This window comes from Cervus elaphus, chromosome 23, assembly GCF_910594005.1.
Source record: "Cervus elaphus chromosome 23, mCerEla1.1, whole genome shotgun sequence".
Classification (NCBI taxonomy): domain Eukaryota; kingdom Metazoa; phylum Chordata; class Mammalia; order Artiodactyla; family Cervidae; genus Cervus; species Cervus elaphus.
The window spans coordinates 35,261,591-35,287,625 of record NC_057837.1 but is presented as its reverse complement, the minus strand read 5'-3'; the positions used below and the strand labels follow the sequence as shown (position 1 = coordinate 35,287,625).

Genomic DNA, 26,035 nt, shown 5'->3' with positions numbered 1-26,035 from the left:
TCGACCCTGTGAATTATGGTGCCCAAAGAGTCTTCATTCTACCTAAGAATTATCCAGAAGCTTCTCTTAATAGTAAGACCTTGCAGTGTATTTTCACTGATCCAGTCTTCATAGATAGTATCTATGTAAGTGACTAGATAAAATTACCTATATAAACACGCTTGGGGCCCCTGACTCTGAAGAGGTACATCAGTAAGCTATGCCAGCCGGGGTGTAGTCACCTTGATTGGTTCCTAGGAGACTAGGGCGTTTGTATTCTGTTCTCTCCCCAGATAATAGACATTCTCCCAGATAACTCTCGGATTTCCCACGTGGCTCTAGTGATAAAGAACCCGCCTGCAAATGCAGGAGACATGAGAGGTGTGAGTTTGATCCCTGAGTTGGGAAGATCCTCTGGAGGAGGACATGGTAACCCACACCAGTATTCTTGCCTGGAGAATTCCATGGAGAGAGGAGCCTGGAGGTTCCAGTCCATGGGGTTGCAAAGAGTCGGACATGACTGAAGCGAATGAAGCAAGAAGCGAATAACCTGCATTGCTTGGTTAGCCTAGTGAGAAAAGACGTACCCGAGTGATTCAATAAACTTCCTGCCCTGGGATTCTTACCGAATCCTTTGTCCTCCATTGTTCTCTCTTTTCGCCACCACACCATTCATGAAAGACTTGAGAGGTTTAGATAGAATTAGCAGTTTGCACTTTCTCAGCACCAGCCCACGCACCCCGCGAAGCTCACAGGCCCACCCTGTTTTTTCCAGCCCCCCAGCTCTGATCACTCGGCCCAGGGGAGCCGGTTCTGGCAACAACCTCCTGCAGACCCGAAGCCACGCGTATTCTCATCTTCGTGGGTCTCTCTAGTCTTCTTCATTGTATAGACCATGGGGCAGGTTCTCTCAGCAGGGACATGGTGCCCCCAAACACCAGTTCACTCTCAGCTCTGACGAGAGCCCTGGGAATTTCTGGTCCAGGCCTGGAGGTTATCAATGATATTACCAGTTATATTCCCCAGACATGATTCAAGGAGGGGAGGCATCCACCTTGAGCTACCGACTGGAAGGGGCCTTTTTGCTGGGAGGGGCAAAGGTGCCCCGTCCTCAGTGGTCTGGCGCCGCCCCCACCCCAGCCCATCCTGGCAGCCAGGCCCTTCCATCTGCCTAGCTGCCCCAACCGGGTGGTCCTCCCCACGCCTGCCGCTCTTCTTCCTGTTTTGAAATCAGGGGTTTAAAAGAAGATGGAAAAGATCACTTGTTTCAGCTGGAAGAATCCCGAAATTTTTGTTCAATTAAAAAAAAATCTCCTTCACATTTTTTCAGTTTTCCCCCAAATGCAGAGAGATCCTTAATGCTCCCACCCTCTCACAGAATCCAGGAGGATCGAAAGAAGCTGTCTGTCAGGGCCCTCTTGGGTCATCTGGGTGACCATGTTGGTCTTTGCCGCAGGAGAGATCAGCAGGGGTGTGGAGCCTCGGCCGTTACGTGGCGCATCTGTGAGCCGTTGGGCTTTGTGAGGCTGCAGCAGGAGATCTCCCCTGACCCCCACCAAAAATAGACCCCCTGGCTTCTAAGTGCTGATTCGAAAGCCATCATAGGCTTTTTATTTTAATTGAAGGGTAATTACTTTATAGAATTGTGTTGTTTTCTGTCAGACTATCAACCATAGATGTACATATGTCCCCTATGCCATAGGCTTTTAAAGTGAGTCTCTTATCTGTAAAGTAAATCAGGCTGAGTGTTAGTCCTCCCGAGAATTACAAGAATTTTAAAGGAAGATGCATCCAGTTATAAGAAAAACATCAGTGTGTAAAGATTTCTCTGCCTCCATCCATGGCCATGTATTTTGGGGAATGTGTCATAAAATTTCTAGTCCATCCAGCTCTCCCTCAATTCTCACTCAGCCTTAGCATCCGGCATGTGAATGGGGTCAGATGGGTATCTGAAATCCCCCAGAGAATGTCAGTTTCCATTTTAACCAGCCATTCAGACACCCTCACCTGTGACTTTATTTTGTAACCGTAGTTTCCAACCATTAGAAATTTTAATTACTTTTTTGCCACTCCATTTGGTGCATTTGCTATTTTTTTTTTTTGCATTTGCTATTTAATGCACAATAAGATGGCCAAAAGTCTCAAGACAGAGAGCTCGTTGTGATGACGGCTTCCTAAAGTGGCCACATATCGAGACCCATGAGGGTGACTCCTCACGTGTGCAGCCACTCAGGTACCTCCCATCAGCCTTCCGCCTGCTGGTCACCAGGTCTCAGTGTGCAGAGCCAGTCTTTCTGAGAGGCCTTCATCGAGGTAGTAAAGCCTTGTTGCTCATCAGCTTTTGGACTCTTTCCTTTTGATGTATTTTTATCATTTTAAACACAAAAGTCATCATCTCCATCCTCGCCCGACCCCTGCCTCTATCACCTCAGGGTGTGGGACCCGCTTCACTTCCCCAGACTCACAGCCCACTTAAATTCAAATTTTGTTCTGGAATTTTCAAACAATATCGTACCTCATATATCTGTAAACTGCCCTGCCCCCCCCCCACCACATACACATATCCGTCCAGAACTTTGTTATCTGTGCTATGTATCCATCATATCATAAAGACTTGCCTTCAGCTTAAAGACAGTCGTTTCAGCTAACATTGTTTTAGTGTTTTTTGGTCAGGGGAGCTCTGGCTAAGAAATCAGCTCAAAACTAACTCAGGTCACAGCATTCCCATCTCCGCTGGATGGATTATGTCAGAAGCCTAATCCGGGCGCATCAGTGTCTGAGCCTGCTGGTCTGGTCCCACCCACCTCTGCTGGCCGCTTTCCTGGTACACGTTCAGGAGGAGAGTAGGGACAGCCTGTCCTCTTCGGGCCTGGGGTGGGGATAACCGGGGCAAGCTTGAGGGGAGCCACGTGATGCCATGAGAAGGCTGAGCGTCAGCACATCCTCACAGGCAGTAGCCTTCGAGGGTGTTCATACATGAAATACCCACCAGGGTGGGCCTTAGTGATCTGTCTTCCCCCGACACGGTGCCCACAGGAACCAGGAGGGGCATGACTTCCCTGTTCCCTGGCACCCCTGCTGGCCGGTGTGGTGGCCGCTGGTCACACGTGGCTCCTGAGCGCTTGAAACATGGCTCGTCCCAATTGAGATGGGCTGTAAATGTGTGATACGCATGCCAGAGTTCAAAGACATAACCAAAAAAATCTAAAATGTCCCAATAATTTTTATTGATTGCCTGTTAAAATGATAACATTTTGGATAAATTTGGTGACATAAAATGCACCATTGAAACTATTTTCACCTGCTTCTTTTGTTTGCCCTAACATGGCTACTGAAAACTTGAACATACTGCGGCTCACATTGTATTTTTATTGAACCTCGACCCTCCACGGTCTAAAGAAGGAGTCCTTGGTCGTACTAATTTCTCTCTGTGGTTCTCTGTCTCTGGGCCCTCAACTTCAGCGGTGGGGGTCAGGCTGCAGGCATGTCCTGTAGGGTGGTCTCCACGTACATGCGCTCAGGTGGGCCGCTGAGGGGCGGGCTCTGTGTCCCTGGAGGCTCAGCCTCTCGAGGCCTCTCCCCGCCGCCAGCGTGCCCTTCCGTCCCTTCGTGACCAGCCGCCTCCATCTCATCTTTGCTCATGGGGGTCCCCCAGAATCAGCACTGAGTGAGGCCAACTGGGCACAGAGAGCCGCTCAGCCGCTAAGACCCACGTTGTCACGGAGGGTGTTAAGTGTAGACCCGCAGAAGGCAGCTTGTTCACAGGATCTCTGCCTGCTTTCAACGAGATGGGCACTTGGTGCCGTAAGAGTTTGAGGAGCAGCAGATCCCCTCCTAAAAGCGGAGCCTGTCCCAAGTGCAACAAACATTGTCTTAGTTATTGCAACTGTGGTGTCTCACTGTAAATACATCCCAAGGAGTCAAGAACGTATGTGGTGTGTTAGTCGTTCAGTCATGTCCGTCTCTTTGCAACCCCATGGATTGTAGCCTGCCAGGCTCCTCTGTCCAGGGGATTCTCCAGGCCAGAATACTGGAATGGGTTGCCATGCCCTCCTCCAGGGGATCTTCCCAGCCTAGGAATCTAAGCCAGGTCTTCCACATTGCAGGAGGATTCTTTACCATCTGAGCCACCAGGGAAGCCCAAAGTCACTCAGCCGTGTCCGACTCTTTGCGACCCCATGGATGGTAACCCTCCAGGCTCCTCTGTCCAGGGGGTTCTCCAGGCAAGAATACTGGAGTGGGTTGCTGTTTCCTCCTCTGTTGCCAAGGTGTGCAGAGGACACAGCAAGATATCTTGCTGCCAGAGAAGTGGGACTCTGCGTGGCCTTCAGAATGTACTGTCATCCAGATGGGTTGAGGAAGAGATGGCTCTGTGATAGTTTTTATACATGTTGAATTGTACCATCCTTCCAGACTTCTTATGTATTTGCTCTTAAGAACTTAGGAGCTCTTTGAGCTGCCATGGGAGGAGATTCTGACCATGGGAGGTACACATGTGAGCCTCAGGTTTGCCTGGACCCCAGAGATCTGTGAAGCCCGAGGCGCCCAGCCACAGCCCAAGTGATAATCTAGGACCATTGTTCTATTGTATGGTGTCCCTTTTTGGAAACCGGGGCCACTTGGGCCCCGTGTGTGTAGCTGAAGAGTGGAACAGCATGGCAACTCAGACGGACACACACTCCAGTGTGTGGAAGGCTGACGGGCGAGCCTGCAGCCTGGTGCCTGCGTGCTGGCTGTGGGGTCAGAGACAGGAGGCCTGCCATTACCAGGCCCAGTTCTCAGGCCCCCTGGGACATCACTGGTCACAAGGACACACGTCCCATGGCAAGCTTTCCTTAGAGTTGTAACGTCCATGCACACAATATCCTGCTTAGCATCAGCTGAGCGCGTCACTGCTGCTTTACGAGAGTTGCAGTTAAAGTGAATTATGTTCCCTGTGAACAACAGGAAGGGACGGTCAAAATACTAAGCTGCCCCCATTTCCCATCTGTGATTAGGCATGGGTCATGCCCGTTCCTTCAAAACAACCTTTAAGTGATAGCCATTTACTCCTTGGTGAAAAATAAGGTCGGTGAGATGTCTGAAAATTAACGTCTCGACACCTGTGGGCCTGGCTCCCTACACATGTATCTCTGGCCTGAGGATTAAATAGAAAGCAGACCAGTGGAATATACTACTCATTTTCTTTTGTTTTCTTTTTTTGCAGATTCCTATGACCCAAGCAGGGTGGAGAGGGTGTGATGGCACACCGCTGAGTGTGGGCCCGCATCTTTTGCTGACAGGTGACCCCCGAGCTGGCCTCAGCCCCGCCACCTGGGAGGAACCTCACTGGGCCATCCTTCCCCGTGGCCAGGACACACATCGACCCCACAGAGTCACTCTGTGGAAATAAAGCAGTAGTCTGTTGAAAGCATCCGTTTTTATAGCACGAAGGGTTAATACCTATATTTAGAGAAGAGTCACAAGGACCCTCAATGATGGATTTAGCCAAGCTGATAGAGCGTTTGGTGTTAATCTGGCTATATGTGAAAACTCAAATGTGGGTGGTTTACTGAATGATTTTAAAAGGACCAAGAATGTCATAAATCCCCCTTCATATCTCTGGGGCCTGCTGTCCACACTCACTTTAGGGAGTTTGGGGGACGTAGGCCTTTGCTAGTGTTTCAGCACTTTGAGTTTCCGGGAAATGTGAACAGATATGTATGATCCATTTCTCATAAATTTGGCCTTCTGCTGCTGAAGTCACTTTACCTGTTAAGTAACTTGCCATCAGCAAATGAAAGCGGTAGCTTGTAAGTTTCCAAAAGATGAAACCTTGTACTATGATGAATAAGAGTATTATTTATCGGCAATGAGATGCTCCGATCTTTTGCAAACATGCCATCGTCTGCTTTGCACTCAGTATTATCTATTTTTATTTCCTGTATGGATGTCTAGAAATTCTTTATATGAGAAATAATTGCTGGTAAAATAGACCATTTTAACAAAGTAACTATATTTCTTTTTACCAAAAAATGCTATTTTTCTATGATGTAAACAATTGTTAGGTGGCAGATTTTTAAGGTAGTTTATTGTATTTAAGAGTCTGTATCCCTTTGTGTGAGAGGAACCCAGAGAGGGTTCGCATTTGCTTTAAAGCATAAACCCCTCACCCATTCACAACTCTTCCTACTCTTAGTTTATCTTAGAAAGAGATGTCAATAGAGACATTCTTCAGGGTTAATAAAATTAACTTTTCACAAATATTTTTTTTTTTTTACAAATGCAGCTATAAGGTTATATTTGAAAATAACCCTCTTAAAACCAGCCAACATCCTTACAACAAATTTTTGCTGCCATATTCACTAGAATTACCAAAAAATACCCCATAGTTTCATCTTTGTTCATATGCAGGGATGTGCCCTGAGACCAGATCCCGCCTCCCCTCACCCGCATCGTCCCTTTAGAGAAATGTGTATTTTTATCTAGAATGATCTTTAATTAGCATCTGCATATTTTCCAAAAGTGCTAGAGACATTATATGTATGCCATTACAGAAGTATTATGAGGCCTATGTATTCTGCTGTTTACTATTGCATTAATCTGCACAAAGTTTATGCATTTTTTTATGCATTTGTCACTTCTTTCTAAGTCAGGCTTTCTCGTGAGCTAACATTTCCTCAGTCGTTTCTGTCTGCTCCCTCCCTTCCTCCTTTTTGTCTTTTTTTCTTCCTTTTTTCCTTCTCTTTCTTTTTCAGAAACCACCTTATCAATTTTTAAGCATTTTGAATTCCTAAAATGTGAACTGTTGAGTGGTCTGCCATTTGGCCCTAAAACAACTCTGGGCTCTCATGGCCTGTTTTTATCTGTACCATATGATTTTATTCCATCAGAACTTCATGTATTTGGACAGTAATAAACAGCACAGAATCTAAGCAGTTCTGAGAAGTCTTTTCAAACCCACTTCTCCGCAGCCTTGCTTCTTCCCTGTTTCTCATGGTTACTCCTTTCCAGGTTTTGCTTCATGTGAAATTAGAGGCTTTTCTGCTTCTCACAACCCGTGGGGATGACGGGCCAGGCCTCTGCTGGGAAAATCACTGGGGTCGTCTGGTACCACTGGGAGCAGCCGCCTGGGGGTCCTTGTGGGAGGGTGTACATCCCTCTTAGGTGAGAGAGGGTATATGTATATACACATACGCATACACACACACACACACGCATCATGTATGTACATAAGCATGCATACAGACACATGCATGTGTTGTGTGTAGACACACATATAGACACACATATATATACGTGTATGTGTCATGTATGTACATAGATATTACCGTTCTGACTTTCCCCTTACAGTCTTTGATTTCATCTAAAACATCTTTTAATCAAAAGAGTTCAGTCAGAGCTTATTCCTCGAGAGAAAGTGAAGGATCCTAAAGGGAAGAAATCATCACAAACAAACCAGAATATGACACTCTTTGTTTTCTTCTAAATCCTTGTATCACATCACTCTGAAACTATTCTAAAAATTAAGGGGAAATTATCAGTATTTATCCCTTTAACCTTAATTTCTAGATTCTAGCCTGTACATAAGTTTTGGGGAGGAGAGGTAACTGAAAATGTGACTTTTAAACTTGCAATTTCTGAGGTAAATAACTGTTTCTAATCCTACAAAATAGCTTTCCCAGAGGTTTTGAACTTTTCCTAATTCTTCTTTTATGATTTCTGTTTCTCACACATGCACAGCTCTCTCATCGTTTGTGGCTGGAAAGGAAGTATTCGTATTTTGTGTTATTCTTTTTCTCATTCATATGATTTACTGTTGGTGTTTAATAATTGGGGGCTTATAAGATTAAAAGTTCTAATTTTGACTATTTGGACTTAAAAAATGTGAGGAATCACATTTGAAATGTATTTGTATCTCTTGATTTGCAAAAGAAGGGGGAAAATATTGGTAATATACCTCTAATTACCTTTCTAATTACCTTTCTTTGAAGAAAATTCCTGGACCATTGAAAACCAAACATCTTTATTATTGTTTTGAACCTTCTGTTTCTGCAAACTGCAGAAAACTCCCTCTGAAGGATGCACCATCCCCGACTGCATCTTTAGAATCTTTTTCCACATTTGTACCTAACTATTTGGGTCCCTTTTTTTTTTTTAACATCCCTTAAAAATATATGTACTGTGAGATCCTGATTTCCTTCTGAGAGTTGTAGGTTGAGGTTTGATTCCGGTGGAAATTCTAAATAGATCCTTTTCTGTTTCACATGACAGTTTGTGAAGGGGTGTCTGTTGTTCACAGAAGTCCAATTGTCTAAACCCAAATGACCCTGTTGAGCTTAAACTCAAATGACTGCTTTCTACAACAGCAAAATGACTTTCTCTGATAGCACCTTGGTTGCGGGTTTCTGGGGGAAAGAATTTGATCTTCAGTTGATACAACTACTTCCCAGCTCTGAGCAGAAAGAGCTGATGGAAGATAAGGTGAACCCACCATCTCATCCATGACCTTCCAAGATTATACTTGTGTGTCTTTTGTTTTGTTTAAAATGACTAAATGATACACAGTTAAATGTCAGATTAGCGTCTCCTGGAAACGGGCCAGCACTGCAGAATCCCTTTAAATATCTGGGCTCAGAGACCTGGACGCAGTGTCATCTCTCTTTGGATGGTCATTGTTCTGCCAGGTCCACCTGAGCGCAGAGATGGAGTGAAGGATGCAAGTGTGTTTCTTAAGCCGAAGCTGTTGCAGGCCTGGGGACTTCTGCATTTTCTTTCTGTTTTGTTTTGAACTCCTGATTCTGCTCATCTGTTTGTGGGAGGAGGGTTGCTACTCAGGACAGGATATAAGAGATGGATTCCAAGTGACCTTTAGGAGTCTGCCTGGTGGGAGGTCCTTTTCCAGGAGTGTGGGTTTGTTCTCTCAGGGACCCGTCAAGCCAAGAAGAAGATGATAAAATAACATGAAAGATAGACTGGTCCCCAGCCTGCACATCTTTGTTTTTTTTTTTTTTTTTTTAAAAGGTGGGGAGGAGTGGTAAAGACTATAAGTAATTCAGCTTCTGGGGAATGTTGATGGGGTCTAACTCACAGCCCCCCAGAACAGTCTCAGGTTCATGGGCAGTGCGGGGAGGGGCAGGGCGCCTGCAGAGTTGTGTGTGTGTGCTCAGTCGTGTCCAACTCTTTGCGACCCCATGGACTATAGCCCACCAGGCCCCTCTGTCCATGGGATTTCCCAGGCAAGAATACTGGAGTGGGTTGCCATTTCCTCCTCCAGGGGATCTTCCTGACCCAGGGATTGAACCCATGTCTCTGTGTCTCCTGCATTGGCAGGCAGATTCTTTATCTGCGCCACCTGGTTGTTTCTGAGTTGAAAAAAAAAAAAAAAAAAAAGGTCCTTTTTACCTCTTTCCCATCAGCTTTTGCAGACTTGCCCTCATCCTTTCCTGGCTCCGTGTGTGGAGCTCAAAGCTCAAGAGTTCCAGGACCCTCTTCCTAGTCTGAAATTTCAGATCATGTCAAGATGCAGGCGTTAAAATGAAGAGCTGTTCCCCGCCAGTTGGTAATTCAATGCACATATTAGAATATAACCGGAAAAGAAGTCCCTTGACCGAATTAATGCTGTAGGATGAAGCGCTCAGGCCAGGAATTGGCTTTAAGCTCTGCCTAAACTCTCTGTGACCATGGCCACCTCTGCTACCCACTTGGAAACATTTCATAAGTGGGGAAAAGGGATTGAACTAAATTAGCTGGTTTCTTCCAACTCTAAGATGAAATAACTATTGTTTGGTGAAATTGAAAGTCCATAGGGTCTTTCACCCTGACAGAACAGTCCAAGAGTAAAATAATTTGAAAACTGCGGCTGTACATGACGGAGGACTGGGTCATTCCCGGGGTAGGGAATCTTGCCATGACTTAATCTTTCACCAGGGTGGTCTACTTCCCCCTTCCCCCTTCCAATAACTTACCATGCTTTTGTTCCTCCCCCCCTGCCACCCCCCACCATAATACAGACAAGCCAAGAGACTGACAACACTGAATTCTCCCAAACATTTTTCTTAGGTTAGAACAGGGTACTAGGGTGTTTATGAGCCTGGCAGTCAGTCCAAGGCATTAATCTGCAGTGTCCGTGTAGACTGCTTTTCTCACAATTTAAATGCACGCAGGTTCGGAGAGTTTATCTCTCCCCAGTTAAGGCGGCCTTTCTGCTTCTACCCCGAGGATAAATCTCCCCCAAGATAGTCAGCTTGTACTTCACAGGCTGGAAACACTGTCGATCACCCCATTGCTTGGCACTGGGAACAACAGCCCCGTGGGAAACTAAGCATCATTCCTCCAGGCCCAGTTGGTGTCCGGTCTGGACTCAATGGGACAACCCAACTCTTGAGGTAGAGGTTGTGCCTGATCACACAGAGGCTCCATTTGCTGTCTCGTCTCATGGCTACTTCTGTCCTGTGCTTCCTGCTTTACTACCTATGGCTGTTTTTATCTTGCCTAACCCCACTGGCATTTCAGAGGTCATCATGGCAGGGCCAACTTGGATAGAAACAAACCCAAACGTGCACTTACCTGAAATTTCCTCTGAGTATTTAAAATCAGGGAACTCTTCTACGCTGTTGATGGGAATGTAAATTGGTACAGCCACTATGAAGAATAGTACAGAGGTCCCTTAAAAAACAGAGCTACCATCTGATCCTGCAGCCCCACTCTTGGGCATATACCCAGAGAAAAACATAGTCTGAAAGGATATATGTGCCCCAGTATTCATTGCAGCACTGTTTACAATAGCCGAGACATGGAAGCAACCTAAATGCCCATCAACAGAGGAATGGATAAAGAAGATTGGTACATATATGCAATGGAATATAACACAGTCATTAAAAAGAATGAAATAATGCCATTAGTAGCAACATGGATGGACATAGAGACTGTCATTCTGAGTGAAGTCAGAGAAGGAGAAATACTGTATGACATCCCTTATATATGGAATGTAAAAAGGAATGGATACAAATGAACTTCCTTACAAAACAGACTCACAGAACGAACTTATGGTTGCTGGGGAGAGAAGAAGAAGGGATAGTTAGGAAGTTTGGTATCACAGCATTGTTAATCAGCTATATGTGTGTGTTACTAGCTCGCTTGTGTCCAACTCTTTGCAAGTCCATGGAAGAAAATGAGGAAACCAACATTGTTGGGTTCCTACTGTGTGCCAAGTATGCTGCTGCTGCTAAGTAGCTTCAGTCGTGTCCGACTCTGCGACCCCATAGACAGCAGCCCACCAGGCTCCCCCATCCCTGGGATTTTCCAGGCAAGAATACTGGAGTGGGTTGCCATTTCCTTCTCCAATGCGTGAAAGTGAAAAGCGAAAGTGAAGTCCCTCAGCCGTGTCCAACTCCTAGCGACCCCATGGACTGCAGCCTCCCAGGCTCCTCCATCCATGGGATTTTCCAGGCAAGAGTACTGGAGTGGGTTGCCATTGCCTTCTCCGGTGCCAGGTATGTTATAGCATAAATGCAATGTACAACACTTTACAAAAGAGAAGACAAATAATTGCTTACAGATGCAGCTCACAGCTGGTCAAAGGGCAGGGGTTCAAACCTACTTCTATACCCCAAAGTCATGCTGTCTATCTTAGCTTGCTGCATCCTGGAGGACAAGAGAATGATCCTCTAACTAGTCAAGAAATTCAAAGGTAACATCTTACAACACTATATGCATCTGTTAGAATAAGTTTCAGCTGCTTATCAGAATTGGAAAAACCAGTAGCTTAAGTGAAATGCAAGCTTATGCCTCTCACACTTCCAAGGAACTCAGAGGCAGGCAGTCCAGGGCTAGCATGTCCGCTCCATGGCAACTGGGGAGTCTGGGCTCCTTGTATCTTTCTGTTCTAGCATCCTCACATGCTGGCCTCCATCCTCAAGGTAACCTCACAGTTCAAGATGGCTGCCAAAGTGCCAGTCATCTTGGACACTTTCCAGGTAGCTGACAGGAGGAAGAATTCTCCTCCCAGATGAGTTAGCTTACTTTAAAGAGATGTCCAGGAAGTCCTAAACTCTTCTGCTTATATTCCATTTGCTGGAACTTAGTCACATAGTCAAACTAGCTGCAAGGGAGGTTGGGAGATGTAGTCCTTTAAATTGGGCACCATTATAGACCTGAATATTATCAGAATTCTGTTACCAGTGAAAGCAAAAGGGAAACTTGTGATGGCTAGTGGGGAAAGAATAAGAAATGTAAGATGGGGCCTGGGAGGATTCATTTTGAGAGCTTTGTAATTTTACCATACAGTTCACCTTTTTTCGTATACAACCTGTCAGGAGAGTTACTTTTGCCTTTGGGAAGCCCTGCATGCATGAACTTGGACAGAAGTCTGTGTTTGAGTCACACCAATATTATGCCACACACTGTCTTTATTATAAATGTCTGTTACTCTTGGAGGATTCCCCTGCCAGAGGTATAATCATGCCCATATTATATCTGGTTCAGATACAATTCATGTACATAATATTGTACCATGAAGAAAAAGACGCTAAACTTTTCTTGCAGACTTTATTTCATTCACAGTAGATTTTCTTTTGTAAGTTTGAGCACCTCCAATGGATAATGTCTATGAAGGGGTTTGTTTTTTTCTTTATTCAGAGAAGTTTCAGGTCACAGGGGCTTCCCAGATAGCTCAGTTGGTGAAGAATCTGCCTGCAATGCAGGACACCCCGATTCGATTCCTGGGTCGGAAAGATCCTCTGGAGAAGGGGAAGGCTACCCACACCAGTATTCTGGCCTAGAGAATTCCATGGACATCCATGGGATCAAAAAGGGTCGGACACAACTGAGACACTTTCACTTTTAACTTTTCAAGTCACAGAAGCATTGCCTAGATCCTGGCATCACACACAATAGAGAGAAAACCTCTTCTTATGAAAATAAAAGGTGGTTTCTTGAATAAGATTTGCTCATGGTATATCAAAGAATCTCTGCAGGACAACCCAGAGTGAGCTTCAGGTGAGCTCTGGGATCACAATCTGGGTTCCCACCAAACGGTCATCTCCACGGGGAACCCCATGATGACACAAACGGTGCAGACCGGGCGGAAACTCTCACTCCCACTCCTCAGTCTTTGCCAGGTTGGCTACATGGTTTTGTTTTTTCTTGAGTGATATTTAAGAAATGTGGCAATTGGTCATTTTTCTGAGGCTGCACATAAATCCTCCAGTTTGAAGCTGGTGAGTCTCAGTACATCACTGGCCAGGGAACCAGCCCAGCAGGTGCCTCTGTGTGTTCCACCCACTGATTAGTTCAGAGGCACACTGGGGTCCACAGGGTATGATATTTGGATTCCCATTGCCTTGAAATGTTCCCATTGCCTTGAAAATATGCCCCAGCAGCCCCTCATTCTGGAAAAATGAATGACACACTTATGCCAGTCAATCCGAAGACCTGTAGGCTGAAGAAGAGTCGCCCTAGCTGACCACAAGTGTGTGAGAAACCAGTGCTTACTGTGCATGTTCTTGAAATGTTTGAGTTTGCTTGTTACACAACATTATACAGTAACAAAGTTGCTGACTGAGATATGGGCTAGTTCCATTGTTCATTATATACTGTTGTGTTTATGGTGAGATTTGCATGCTCTCAAGGCATCCATGGAGAAGGCAATGGCACCCCACTCCAGTACTCTTGCCTGGAAAATCCCGTGGACGGAGGAGCCTGGTAGGCTGCAGTCCACGGGGTCGCTACGAGTCAGACATGACTGAGAGACTTCACTTTCACTTTTCACTTTCATGCATTGGAGAAAGAAATGGCAACCCACTCTAGTGTTCTTGCCTGGAGAATCCCAGGGACGGGGAAGCCTGGTGGGCTGCCGTCTATGGGGTCACACAGAGTCAGACATGACTGAAGTGACTTAGCAGCAGCAGCAGCAAGGCATCCATGAATTTTTTTTTTTAAGTCTTTGTTGAATCTGTTACAATATTGCTTATGTTTTGTTCTGTTTTTTTGACCATGAGGCAGGTGGGATCCTAGCTCCCGGGTCAGGAATCGAACCTGCACCCCCAGCGTTGGAAGGTGAAGTCCCAACCACTGGACAGCCAGGGAGGACTCCATGAATTTTTATAATTTGCAAATGCCTGAGGTCAGGGCCTTTGGGGATATCAAGAATCACCCAGAGGGAGGTGTGTGCTCAAGAGATTAGCTCTCTGCCCTTTGACCCCATACCTACCCCTGCAAACATGGTTAGATTGACCTGGGCTGGTTGCCTTGGGAAAACTCACCTCTCACCCACCTGGTTTATACCGGCCAAGTTGACCTCAGACCCTTCCTCTGATGCTTCTTCAAAGGCTAAAAATCATTAGAGGCATCTCTGCTTTTTGGACATTCAAATACCTGTTCAGAATCCACACAGGAGGAGATACTGTGCTTCTTAGTGCTCAGATTCATGTCTTTGGAAATATCCTTGGCTTCCCTGGTGGCCCAAATGGTAAAAAAAAAAAAAAAAAAAAACTGCCTGCAATGCAAGAGACCCAGGTTTGATCCCTGTGTCAGGAAGATCCATGGAGAAAGGAATGGCAACCCACTCCAGTATTCTTGCCTGAAGAATCCCATAGACAGAGGAGCCTGGTGGGCTACAGTCTATGGGGTTGCAAAGAGTCAGACACGACTGAGCAACTAACACTCTCACTCTTGGTTTCTAAAGGGACAGTCACTTGAGAGAAATAAGGAAATACCTCTGAGGTTCGTGGAATTTGAGTTAGCATTCCTGCCAAATAGCAACACTGGCTCTTAGCCGTTGGAATAAACGGCTTCAGGGATGAGCAATGTCCCAAAGTCCCCTTCAGAGGAAAAAAACCCTTCTCATAGAGCCGAGCCTGCAGGAGGGTGCTGGCAGCTCCGCTCAGCCCTGGAATGCTCGAGATTCAGCCCAAGGATGCTCGAGATTGGCGGGCGGGGCCTGGCCATCTGTGTGGAGAGGCACTGGGAAGTAGCGAACTTTTCAGAGCTGGGAGGTGCACACTCTGTCCTGTGACTCCAGGGATGAGAATGACAAGTCTGTCAACCTGCGCTTCCTTGGAGGAGGTGTCCCACCAGTGTTCAGACACTAGAGGGCAGCATCGGCTCATTCCGAGGAAGCAGCTGGTCCAGAGCATCTGGTACCACCTTGCTCTGGGGAGGCTGGCAGCTTTTCCTGCAAATGGAACCCCTGACCTACTCATCTAAGATCTGGGTTGAGGTACTTTGCTGCCATCAGTCAGCATGAAACAAAGACTCTTCAGGGATTCTGCTCCTGGACCCAAACTTGATTTGTGAAAATATGCAGCTAACCCACAAGCTTTTTGTTGGAAGCATATATGTGCCTTAGAGCCAGTGGGGCTTTGGACAAACAGGCGTCTGGTCACTTCCTGTTATCACAGAGAGGGTTTCATGAGGGTCAGATAAAAGAATGCAAGAGAGAGCTTAGCAAAGCGCCTGTTCAATCAAAGTTCGTCAGCTGTCATGCTGTGGCCTGGGAAAGCGGCCATGCTGGGCACATGTGCTGTATTGCTCAGTCATGTCCAGCTCTTTGCCACCCCATGGACTGTAGCCCGCTAGGCTCCTCTCTCCATAGAATCCTCCGGGAAAGAATACTGGAGTAGGTTGCCATGCCCTCCTCCAGGGGATCTTCCCAACACAGGGATCAAACCCAGGTCTCCCACATTGCAATCAAATTCTTTACCATCTGAGCCACCAGGAAAGCCCATGCTGAGCACAAGCCCCAGAGAAGAGAGGCCAGGAACTGGGGCTCTTGCAGGACACTCCCCACACACACCCCCTGCAGAGCCCCTTCTGGGCAAGAGACCCTCCTTGACATCCACAAAAGCACAAAGACAGATCTCAGTCCTAGGCCATATGACTTCTGGAGCCTGGCTACCTTTGTTGCACAGAAATTGCCGCTTGGGTATGGACCCTTAGGGGACAACAGCATCGGCCACACAGGCATAGGGGTACCTGGTTGACCACCAGACTTCCCCCGCTCCCCACACCTGCAGCCCTGCCCGTGCCCATCCCCCTGGGCAGCTCTGGGTCCAGTTGCTCCTGGGTGTCCTTAGCTCCCTGGTAACCCTCTGCCGCCCCTGCAAGCATGATAACCTGAGACAAAGCTGAGCTATTTTGCACCCCTCTCACCTGTTTTCCAGGTTTCCCTGGTGGCTCAGAAGGTAAAGAATCTCCCTGCAATGCAGCAGACCCAGATTCAAGATTCCCTGGAGGAGGGCATGGCAACCCACTCCGGGATTCTTGCCTGGAGAATTCCATGGACAGAGGAGCCTGGCAGGTTACAGTCCAAGGGGTCGCAGAGTCAGACGTGACTGAGCAACTAATAGTTTTATGTTTTCACCTGTTTTCAAAGGAGCTCAGCTCCAGAAGTTTCTGAGGGCAGTGACTGCCGAGAACTCCCAGGGGTTGTAATCTGTAGGTTGTCATGGGGATGGATGGGGCTTGAGCGATCTCAGAGGTCATCTTGCCAGAGGCCTGGAGTCTACATTTCTCAGTGTTAGACTCAGCAGTTCACTAAGTAGCCAGGTGGCCTGGGGCAAACACGTCTGTATAAGCAGCACGATGGAGTCGTTTCTGCCCCTCCCCCCACAGGGGACGATTGTCAGCATCAGTGCAGCGGGAACACTAGATGGACCCCCAGCACTTACACTTTCACATGGTGCTTTTTTATTTTCATAGAGCAGCCACTATGGAGAACAGTACAGAGGTTCCTTAACAAGTTACAAATAAGAGTTACCATTTGATCCGGCAGTCCCACCCCAAGCATATGTCTGGAGAAAACTAATTCAAAAAGATCCATGCACCCAATGTTCATCACAGCACTGTTCACAACAGCCAAGACATGGAAATAACCAAAGTGTCATACACATATATATGCGTGTATGTGTGTGTATATATATATATATATATAACAATATATATAGCAACAAATATGTATACATATTGAGAGACAGAGACAGTTGAGAGACAACTCAGGCAGCTCTCTGTGGGTTGCTAGCCCTTCTGCTGACTGTTCTTGTTCTAGATTTTGCTCCAAATCAGCTTTCCAAGGATGTTTGCAGAGTGAACAGTCTGAGATGTGTCCGTCACCAGGGCAAAGGACAGGCTTGTGGATGGCCAGGTGTGATAAAAACAGCCTCCCTCGGCGGCACAGCTCAAGCATCCATTGCTCCTCTGACCCCGTGGGTTTCCAAAGCGAGGGCTCCTGTCCCGCAGGCGGGTGTCATCTGGCCCTCTTCACGGAGCCCTCTGCCAACTCGGGGTTAGGGATTTGGATCCAGGGCCAGACAATACTGTCACCCGACCTAGGGCCCTTGCTGAGTGTCACACAGCCTCCATCCTGACTCCTGTGTCTGCTGTCCCCGCCCATGATACCCAGGTGGCCTCGCTTACAAGGACCCTCTCTTTCTGAACCCCTTTCAGCCAAGGTTGAAACCCTTATTCACCATCATCCTGTCAGCCAGGCACTCAGATATTTTCTTTCCTATTTTGCAGGTGAAGCAACAGAGGTTCAGGAAGTTTAGAGATGTTTCCAAGGTCAGGTTATACATGGCAGAGGAAATGGATCTGAAAATTGTTGCACTTGTTGTTTAGTCCCTAAGTGGTGTCCGACTCTTTGTGATCCCATGGACTGCAGTCCGCTAGGCTCCTCTGGGATTTTCCAAGCAAGAATGCTGGAGTGGGTTGCTATTTCCACCTCCAGGGGATCTTCCCAACCCAGAGATTGAGCTCGTGTCTCCTGCATTGGCAGGCGGATTCTTTACCACTGAGCCACCAGGGAAGCCTCATCTGAAAATTAGTGCTGCCTAAGAGGAAAAATACAATACTGCCTCTAACCTCTCTCTCTTTCTCCGCCCCCCCCCCCCATATATATGCAATGTTGCAATGAATATGGGTGCAAATAGCTTTCCAAGTCGCTGGGTTTTTCCTCTCTGGATAGTTAGCCAGCAGTGGAGTTGCTGGATTATATGGTAGTTCTTTTTTTAAAAAAAAATTTTAATTGCCAAGTTTGTGTTTATTGTTATAATTTTTTAATTTAATTTTTATTTTATATTGATTTACAATGTTGTGCTAGTTTCAGGTGTAGAGCAAAGTGATTCAGCTATACCTCTATATTTACATACACATGCATATACTTTGGGGCTTCCCTGGTGGGCTCAGACAGTAAAGAATCTGCCTGCCAATGCAGAAGACCGGTTTCATCCCCTGGGTTGGGAAAATCCCCTGGAGAAGGGAATGGCTACCCACTTCAGTGTTCGGGTCTGGAGAATCCCCATGGATGGAAGAGGCTGGCAGGCTAGAGTCCATGGGGTGGCAAAAGAGTTGGGCGTGCGTTAGCAACTGAACAACAACAATATATACTTTTTCGGATTCTTTTCTAGTATAATTTATTACAAGATACTGAATATAGTTCCCTGTGCTACATGGTAGGGCCTTGTTGTTTCTTTGTGCATAGCAGTGTGTATCTGTTGATCTCACAGTCTGAGTTTATCCCTCCCCCCTTCCCCTTTGGTAACCATGTTTGTTGTCTGTGCCTGTGAGTCTTTGTAGTTAAGCTCATTGTGTCACATTTTAGATGACACGCATAAGTGATATGTCTTTCTCTCTCTGACCTACTTCACTTAGTATGATCATCTCTAGATCCAACCCTGTTGCTGCAAATGGCACTATTTCATCCTACTTTATGGCCGAGTAGTATTCCATTGTATATGTGTACCACATCTTCCCTATCCATTCATCTGTCAGTGAACACGGGTTGCTTCCTTGTCATGGCTATTGCAAACAGTTCTGTGATGAACCTCAGGGTGCATGTATCATTTTGAATTAACATTTGCTCCAGACATATGCCCAGGAGTGGGGTTGCAGGGTCATATGGGAACTCTATTTTCCATTTCTAAGGAAGCTTCATACTGTTCTCCATAGTGGCTGCTCTTCTGTCCCTTTTGTTGTAGATTTTTTAATGAAAGAGACCTCTGAGGAAACTTCAACTGTAGGTTCCAAACATTGTGTGTGTGTGTAGGGAGAGAAGGGTGGGAATGCAGACTGGAAAGGGGAAAGGAAATGGGCTTGGCTGGCATTCGGTGGTGACAACCTCAAGTTTTGGACAAAACAAAATTCAGGCTGTGGGGCCTGGCCACGTGCCTGCCGCTGCCCCCCCTCTCTGGCCCTGGGGCTTTGTAAACACCCAGCGGGTTCCCACAGCCGCCAGGCCTGCTTCACCCGGAGGAACACTTGTGATGTGCTGTCCCCACAGGGATGTAAACTGGAAAAGTGTAAACTGCACACCGGGTTTGAAGACTTCAAAAACCAAGTGCAAAGTAGTTCCGTATTTTTATATTACACATCAAAATACTATTTTACTGGGTTAAATAAAACACATTACTAAATTTCATCTCTTCTCCTTTTTGAAAGGTGCTACCGGGGAATTGAAAGTCACTGACAAGTTCTCAGGTGGTTCAGTGGTAAAGAATCCACCTGCTGATGCAAGAGATGCGGGTTCCACCCCTGGGTCCGGAAAATCCCCTGGAGAAGAAAATGATAACCCACTCCAGTATTCTTGCCTGGGAAATCTCATGGACAGAGGAGCCTGGCAGGCTACATCCATGGGGTAGCAAAGAGTCGGACACGACCGAGAGACTAAATAACAATAACAAAGAGGCTTGCATGTGTGGTTCACATCGTCTTTCTCTTGGGTGATGGGGCTCTGTTGGCCAGGTCCTGCTCCAGGAAACGGGCGGGGATGACGAACTCGCCCAGCATCACACACCTAGTTAGAGGCTTGGCTGCAAATGAGACGACGCGGCCCTTGCCCTTACTGCCTCAGTCAGGCGGCTCTGGGTGAAGCCCGCTCTGGGAGGTTTGGAAGGAAGATGAGATGGTCCTGTTTTCTCCATCGCTGGCCCCGAAGCACCCAGCGCAGGGCCTGGCATATCAGCACAGGATGAGGGTTGTCAGGTTCATTCATCCTTCCTCCCGGCTGGGTGCCTCCGACGCCTTTGCAATGCTGCCCCCTGCTGGCCCATTCGTGGAAGTGCCCAGCCAGGTCTCCAGCGCTGAGATGCCTGGGTTTGTTGTCTGAACGTGTTACTACTGGGTACAGCGTGTTGCATGTGTGTGGGTGATGGTGCGTGTGCACAAACCAGCGCTTGTTTTAACACTCCTCAGCTGACAGTGGTCCTCAGCGTCACTCTCCTCCCATTTTCCGAGCAGCAGTTGTTGGGTCCAAATATCCTCGAGCAGTAAGCAAAGAGTCCCTGTTTACAAAACGGGGGTCCCCACGCCCCACAAGGGCCTTGTGCAGCGCTGATCTCAGGCCAACACAAAATTATTCCTGAATAGCGGTACTCTGCGGGCCACCGGAAGTCTTAAGTAGGAAATTCTCCTTCAAGTCTATTGTAGTTCACATGTTCCCTGCTATGGCAAGGAAACTGTTGCTTTCAGACGGAGGGGTGAATTTGCTCCGGGAAGGCGGCAATGAGGGACTGAGAGGAATGGGGGCGGGGGGCAGGGCGCCCCGCTGGATTCTGCATTGGGGAGACAGACAGGAACAATGATAATTCACTAGTTGGATTTTCAAATAAAATGGTAGAAGTATTTTTTTTATAAAAAGGGAGAAGGGACTTCCCTGGTGTTTCAGTGGTTAAGATTGTGCTTCCAATGCATGGAGTGTGGGTTCCATCTGTGGGTGGGGTGGGGGGAGGGGAATTAAGATCCTGCGTGCTGCCCGGTGTAGCCAAAAAAATATATTAATTAATGAATTAAAATAATTTTTTTTAAAGAAAAAAGGCATGATGTCTGATGGCTGAGATTCCTGAGTTTTGATCCCTAAAACATGTGGTACAAATGTTCATGTGTTGGGAAGACATGTGAACACATGGCTGAGTGTCCTTACCACCCTGAATGTAGGCTCATCTGAGCATGCCAAGTGGAGAGCACGGTGGGGCTCCAGTCCCTGAGAGGCTTAAAATCCCTCCCTTCTTATTAAATCCCATTTTTTTCAGACAGACCTGTGCTCTGAGTGCCAGGTGATGGCCAACTAACCTGATAAGCTGGTGGATTAATGCCTTACTCCTTTCTATGTTCCAGGACTGCAATTCCACTTGGCCTTCTGGATGGATACGGTGATCTACCTGTTCGCTCACTCGACAAATACCTCCTGCCAAATACACCGTCAATCAGTTCCCAGGCCAGAGATACTCAGTGTCTTCTGAGATGAAAAGACAGAGATGGAGAGACAGAGACAGGGACAGATAGAGAGAATTTCAGTGCACTGAGCAGTTTCTAAGTAGCAGAGTAGTGAAAGTGAAAGTCGCTCAGTCCTGTCTGACTCTTTGTGACCCTGTGGACTATACAGTCCATGGAATTCCCCAGGCCAGAATACTGGAGTGGGTAGCCTTTCCCTTCTCCAGGGGATCTTCCCAACCCAGGGATTGAACCCAGGTCTGCTTTGCAGGCAGATCCTTTACCAGCTAAGCCACAAGGGAAGAAGAGTAGAGATGTTTCTAAATAAATGGATTTGGAATCAGGGAAGATAGCACAATTCATTGCTTGACAAGCCCTATGGAGACTTCCCAGAGGAGAGCATTTGGGATGCATTTTGAACAGTGAACAAGTGATCTCTAGGGGCAGCAGTGGGGAAAGAACCTCACACAGGAGGGTATGGTGCACAGGAAAGCATCCAGCATGGGAGGTATTGCCTCACAGCCGGGGGGGAATTTCAAGTCCCCCAAAGTGAAGCAGGACATTTGGCATTCTTCAACTCTGGACTTTTCTGGAGGACTTCTTCCAACTCTTGCTTCTAGGGACTAGGACACCACCTCGGTGATGCGTGTCCCTCCCACTGCAATTGCATCAGGATCTGTGTGGGGTCAGTTTGTGAGAGATATAGACTTTTATGAGTTATGTGCTTGAGGTTGTCCCAGATGGGGACAGTTGTCCCTAAATAGATTCACCTGCTCAGTCCAGATGTGAGTAAGACATCTGAGAGGTCTGCCTTGGTCAGGTTATTTATTAATAAACATAGATGCACAAAGGAAAATGACAAGACCCACTTTGGGGGGACGGATCCCTTGAGGGATGGGAAGGGATTCGTCTCTCTCGGTTCCTTTCGGTTCCTGATTTGAGGTGAATAATGTGTTAATCACCCCCTTGCTGCCTCACTAGCACATATGAATGAAATATTCCCCCAGCACACAGTTCTTCCTACACAAATGCTGGCCAGGGCTTTCTCTCCCCCTGGAGAGCTATTTGCTGCTTTACACATGTGCAGCTGAACTTTCCTTCTCCCTTTCCATTCTGCTTAGTAAGCAGACTCTGAATAACGACACCTGCATCCCATTCAGTCTTCAACATGAGCCAAAGGGGAGAGAAGCTGGTGTGTGAGGGTCCAAGGGCAACAAGGGCTGGGGCAGCAGGGCCTCACTTCCTCTGTTTCCTATCAAAGGAGGCATTGGGGAGGTTTCAGAATCAGGATCGCAGGTCGATAGATGGTGATGCTTCTTGTTTATTGATCATCACGCGCACATTCAACCCACAACCCACGGATGGTCAGCCTGTTGGTGGTCCCTGTTTCCCTGCCACTTCCCTTTTAGTGGAACAAAAATTTAACTCTTTGCTAGGGCCCTAATAAAGCAGACATTGGAACAAACACACTGTTTCTGTCCCCAGTGATTTAGCACTTTGAACATTTCCATCCTGAGAGCATTTATACACACTTCAGAAGAAGTCAGCTCTTCTGAAATCAACACAGTACTAATTTGAAAATAGAATCATCAACACAGACACCAAATACTTCTGTCATCACCTTTAGTGGACACAGGCTCCTTGTGTGCATACAAACATTTGCCAGATACCACGACGCCCTCACTTCTGGTATTTCAAAGTGCTGTTGTTGGGAGCTTCTTGACAGAAGAGTTGATGTCACCATCCACATTACCCTGATCGTATTTGTTTTTCTATGAATGGACATTTAGGTCACATTTTCCATCCACGTCTCCTGCTGGCTGTGAGCAGTGACATCTCAGATGCACTTGCCTGCTGACTCACCGCCCGGGGTTAGGACACCCATCTGGCTGTGCCTAGTGTGTTACACATGCCTCATTTATTTTCCACCTTTCCAGGTGGTTAGCACACAGGAGACTGAAAGTCAAAATACTATCCATCGGTAGATGAATGGATAAGCAAAATGTGATATAGACTTACGATGGAATATTTTTCAGCCTTCAAAAGAAAGGAATTCTGACACATGCTACAACCTGGATGAACTTGAAGACATTATGCTAAGTGAAATAAGGCAGTCACAAAACATACACATTGCTTGATTTCTTTGATGTGATATACCTAGGTATTCTAGTCAAATTCGTAGTCAGACTTCTAGAGACAAGGTAGATCAGTGGTTGCCAGGAGGTGGGAAAGAGTGTATATTGAGTGGGTACAGATTTCAGTTGGAGAAGATGAAAAAGTTCTGAAGGTGGATGGTAGCGATGGTTGCATGATAATGTGAATGTACTTAATGTCAGAGAACTGTACACATAAGGATGGTTAAAATGGCACTTCCCTGGTGGTCCAGTGGTTACAAATCCGCTGGCCAATGCAGGGGACATAAGTTTGATCTCTGGTCCAGGAAGATTCCACAGGCTGCAGAGGAACTGAGTCTTTGCCCCACAACTACTGAACCTGCACTCTAGAGTCTGTGAGCTGCAACTACTGAAGCCCAAGAGCCTAGAGCCTGCGTTCTGCAACAAATCACCACAGTGAGAAGCCTGCGCACCACAATGAAGAGTAGCCCCCACTTTCCCCAACTAGGGAAAACCTGCACCCAGCAACGAAGACCCAGTGCAACCAAAAATAAACGGATACATTTAAAAATGGTTAAAATGGTAAATTCTATAATATTTATATTGCCACAGTAGAAAAGTACTGTCATGGAAGAAATCGATGTTACAGATAGACTATCCTATCACTTTGAGAATTTCTATGTTAAAATTCTCTTTTTTTTCATACTCCACTGTATCTGTAGATTTACAGATCTGTAAATTCACCTGTAAATTTAACTGTAGATTTACCACTCTGTTTTTTAATGGTGAGAGTGGCTCTCTCTGAACCCTCTGTGTAATCTTTTCCCTTGTGTCTTTATAAAAAGTGAGTTTCTCTCTTCTATGCACCATCGTATATTTAACTTGCCTCTGAGGTGATGGGGTAGCTTTCCTAAGCCCTCCTGGCTGTTTCTCTCTTGAGTTTATTACCACTCCCTCCTCAGGAACTCTGAAGAAAAGTGTTCCAACCTGTCTGGCCCAAAGGAACCTGGCCTGGCGCCCACACCCGCTGGGCCTGTGCGTCTGAAGCTGTGGAATCCGGTTCACTCAGGGGCTGTTGAACCACTTGAGCAGCCCTGCTGAGGGTGAGTGATGGGTTTTATTGTGATGTGGGTATTTACAGTATGGTCTTATATGGGAGGCACCTCTTGGCTATTTTCTCTGATGAAGACCACTCCTGGAATAGAATGTCCTAGTCACTGCCGAAAGTGACTGGATTTTGTTTTTTGTTTGTTTAAAGCTTTCTGCTTTGCATTGGCAATAATCATTATTTTCTAAATTGGAGAATAGTTGATTTACAACATTATATTAGTTTCGGGTATACAGCAAAGTGATTGTTTTATACGTATTTTTCAGATTCTTTTCCATTAGAGGTTATTAGAAGGTACTGAATATAGTTCCCTGCGTTGTACAGTAGGTCCTTGTTGCTTATCTACTTTATATATAGTATAAAGTCTTTATAAAGTATAAAGCATGTATATGTTAATCCTGAACTCCTAATTTGTTCCACCCGCACCTCCCTTTCCCTTCTGGTACCATAAATTTATTTTCTGTGTCTGGAGTCTATTTCTGTTTTGTAAGTAGAGTCATTATTTTTTGATTCCACGTGTAAGTGATTTCATACAATATTTGTCTTTTTGTCTTTCTCTTTCTCAGGATGATAACCTCCGGGTCCATCCATGTGGCTGCAAATGGTGTTAGTTCATTCTTTTTTTACGGTTTAGTAATAGCCCATTGTGAGGAGGGCGTGGCAACCCACTCCAGTATTCTTGCCTGGAGAATCCCATGGACAGAGGAGCTCGGTGGGCTACAGTCCATGGGGTCGCAAAGAGTTGGACATGACTGAAGTGACTTAGACAAGCACAATAGTCCATTGAATATATGTGCCACATCTTCTTTATGGTAATAATTTGTTGATGTCCTTTGCATTCCCTCATAGCTCACCTGGTAAAGAATCTGCCTGCAATGCAGGAGACCTGGGTTCAGTCCCTGGGTTGGGAAGATCTCCTGGAAAAGGTAAAGCCTACCCACTCCAGTATTCTGGCCTAGAGAATTCCATGGACTGTATAGTCCATGGGATCGCAAAGAGTCGGACATGACTGAGCAACTTTCACTTAGCATTATTAGGTGCTTTGATAAGCTTACTTGATTCCCATAATCTAAACGGGTGGACTGGGACAAGTAACTTTCCCTTGGTGGGAGATGAGGGAAATAGGGCCAAAGGGGTCAAGCGATGTGCTTGAAGGCCGTGTTCTCACGTGTGAGCAAATTTCAGGAACACCCGGAAGGCTTGTTAAGACAGTTTCCTGGATCCCTTCCTGGAGCTTCTGATTCAGTAGGTCAGTGGTGGGGCCTGAGAACTGGCATGCTCACAGGCTCCCATGAGGATGGTGATGCTGCTGGGGCCACCCGTCAGGCTCACACTTTGAGAAGCACCAGCCTGAGGTCACGGAGCTGCAGAACCAAGCCCCCTGGGCAGAACCACGCTCAGTGTCCCTCCGCTCCCAGTCCTGATACCAGTCCACGACACTGTGTGTAGCAGGGGTGGGGTCGAGCCATAGAAGTGATGCCACAGATCCTTCCCCAAACAGTGTCATTATTTCACAACCAGTTACCCTACCAGTTCTCAATTACCCTAGCAGCCCCTGGAAGATAGGCGTCTCCCAGGACAGCAAACCATACCTGGCTATAATGAACATGTAACAAACAAATAATGGACATGAATATCCTGATATGACTAG

General features: G+C 46.5%; 1 protein-coding gene and 1 long non-coding RNA gene across 3 annotated transcripts in view; both read left to right on the top strand.

Annotated features, from left to right (window-relative positions):
- JCAD (junctional cadherin 5 associated) overlaps window positions 1–7,829 on the top strand; it is a 38,337-nt gene extending 30,508 nt beyond the window's left edge. The window contains exon 4 of one of the 2 annotated variants that reach the window (XM_043883653.1): window positions 5,186–7,829. In XM_043883653.1, coding sequence (XP_043739588.1) covers window positions 5,186–5,220 — 35 coding nt within the window. In that variant the 3' untranslated portion in view covers window positions 5,221–7,829. Of the gene's footprint in view, window positions 1–272; window positions 610–5,185 lie in introns of those variants that run through there. The other variant, XM_043883654.1, reaches the window with a different exon arrangement.
- Window positions 7,830–20,741: 12,912 nt separating this feature from the next.
- Window positions 20,742–25,182, top strand: LOC122681605. Its single transcript, XR_006337048.1, has 3 exons — window positions 20,742–23,858; window positions 24,239–24,379; window positions 24,951–25,182. It is a non-coding gene; the product is annotated as an uncharacterized LOC122681605 (long non-coding RNA).
- Window positions 25,183–26,035: the final 853 nt, after the last annotated feature.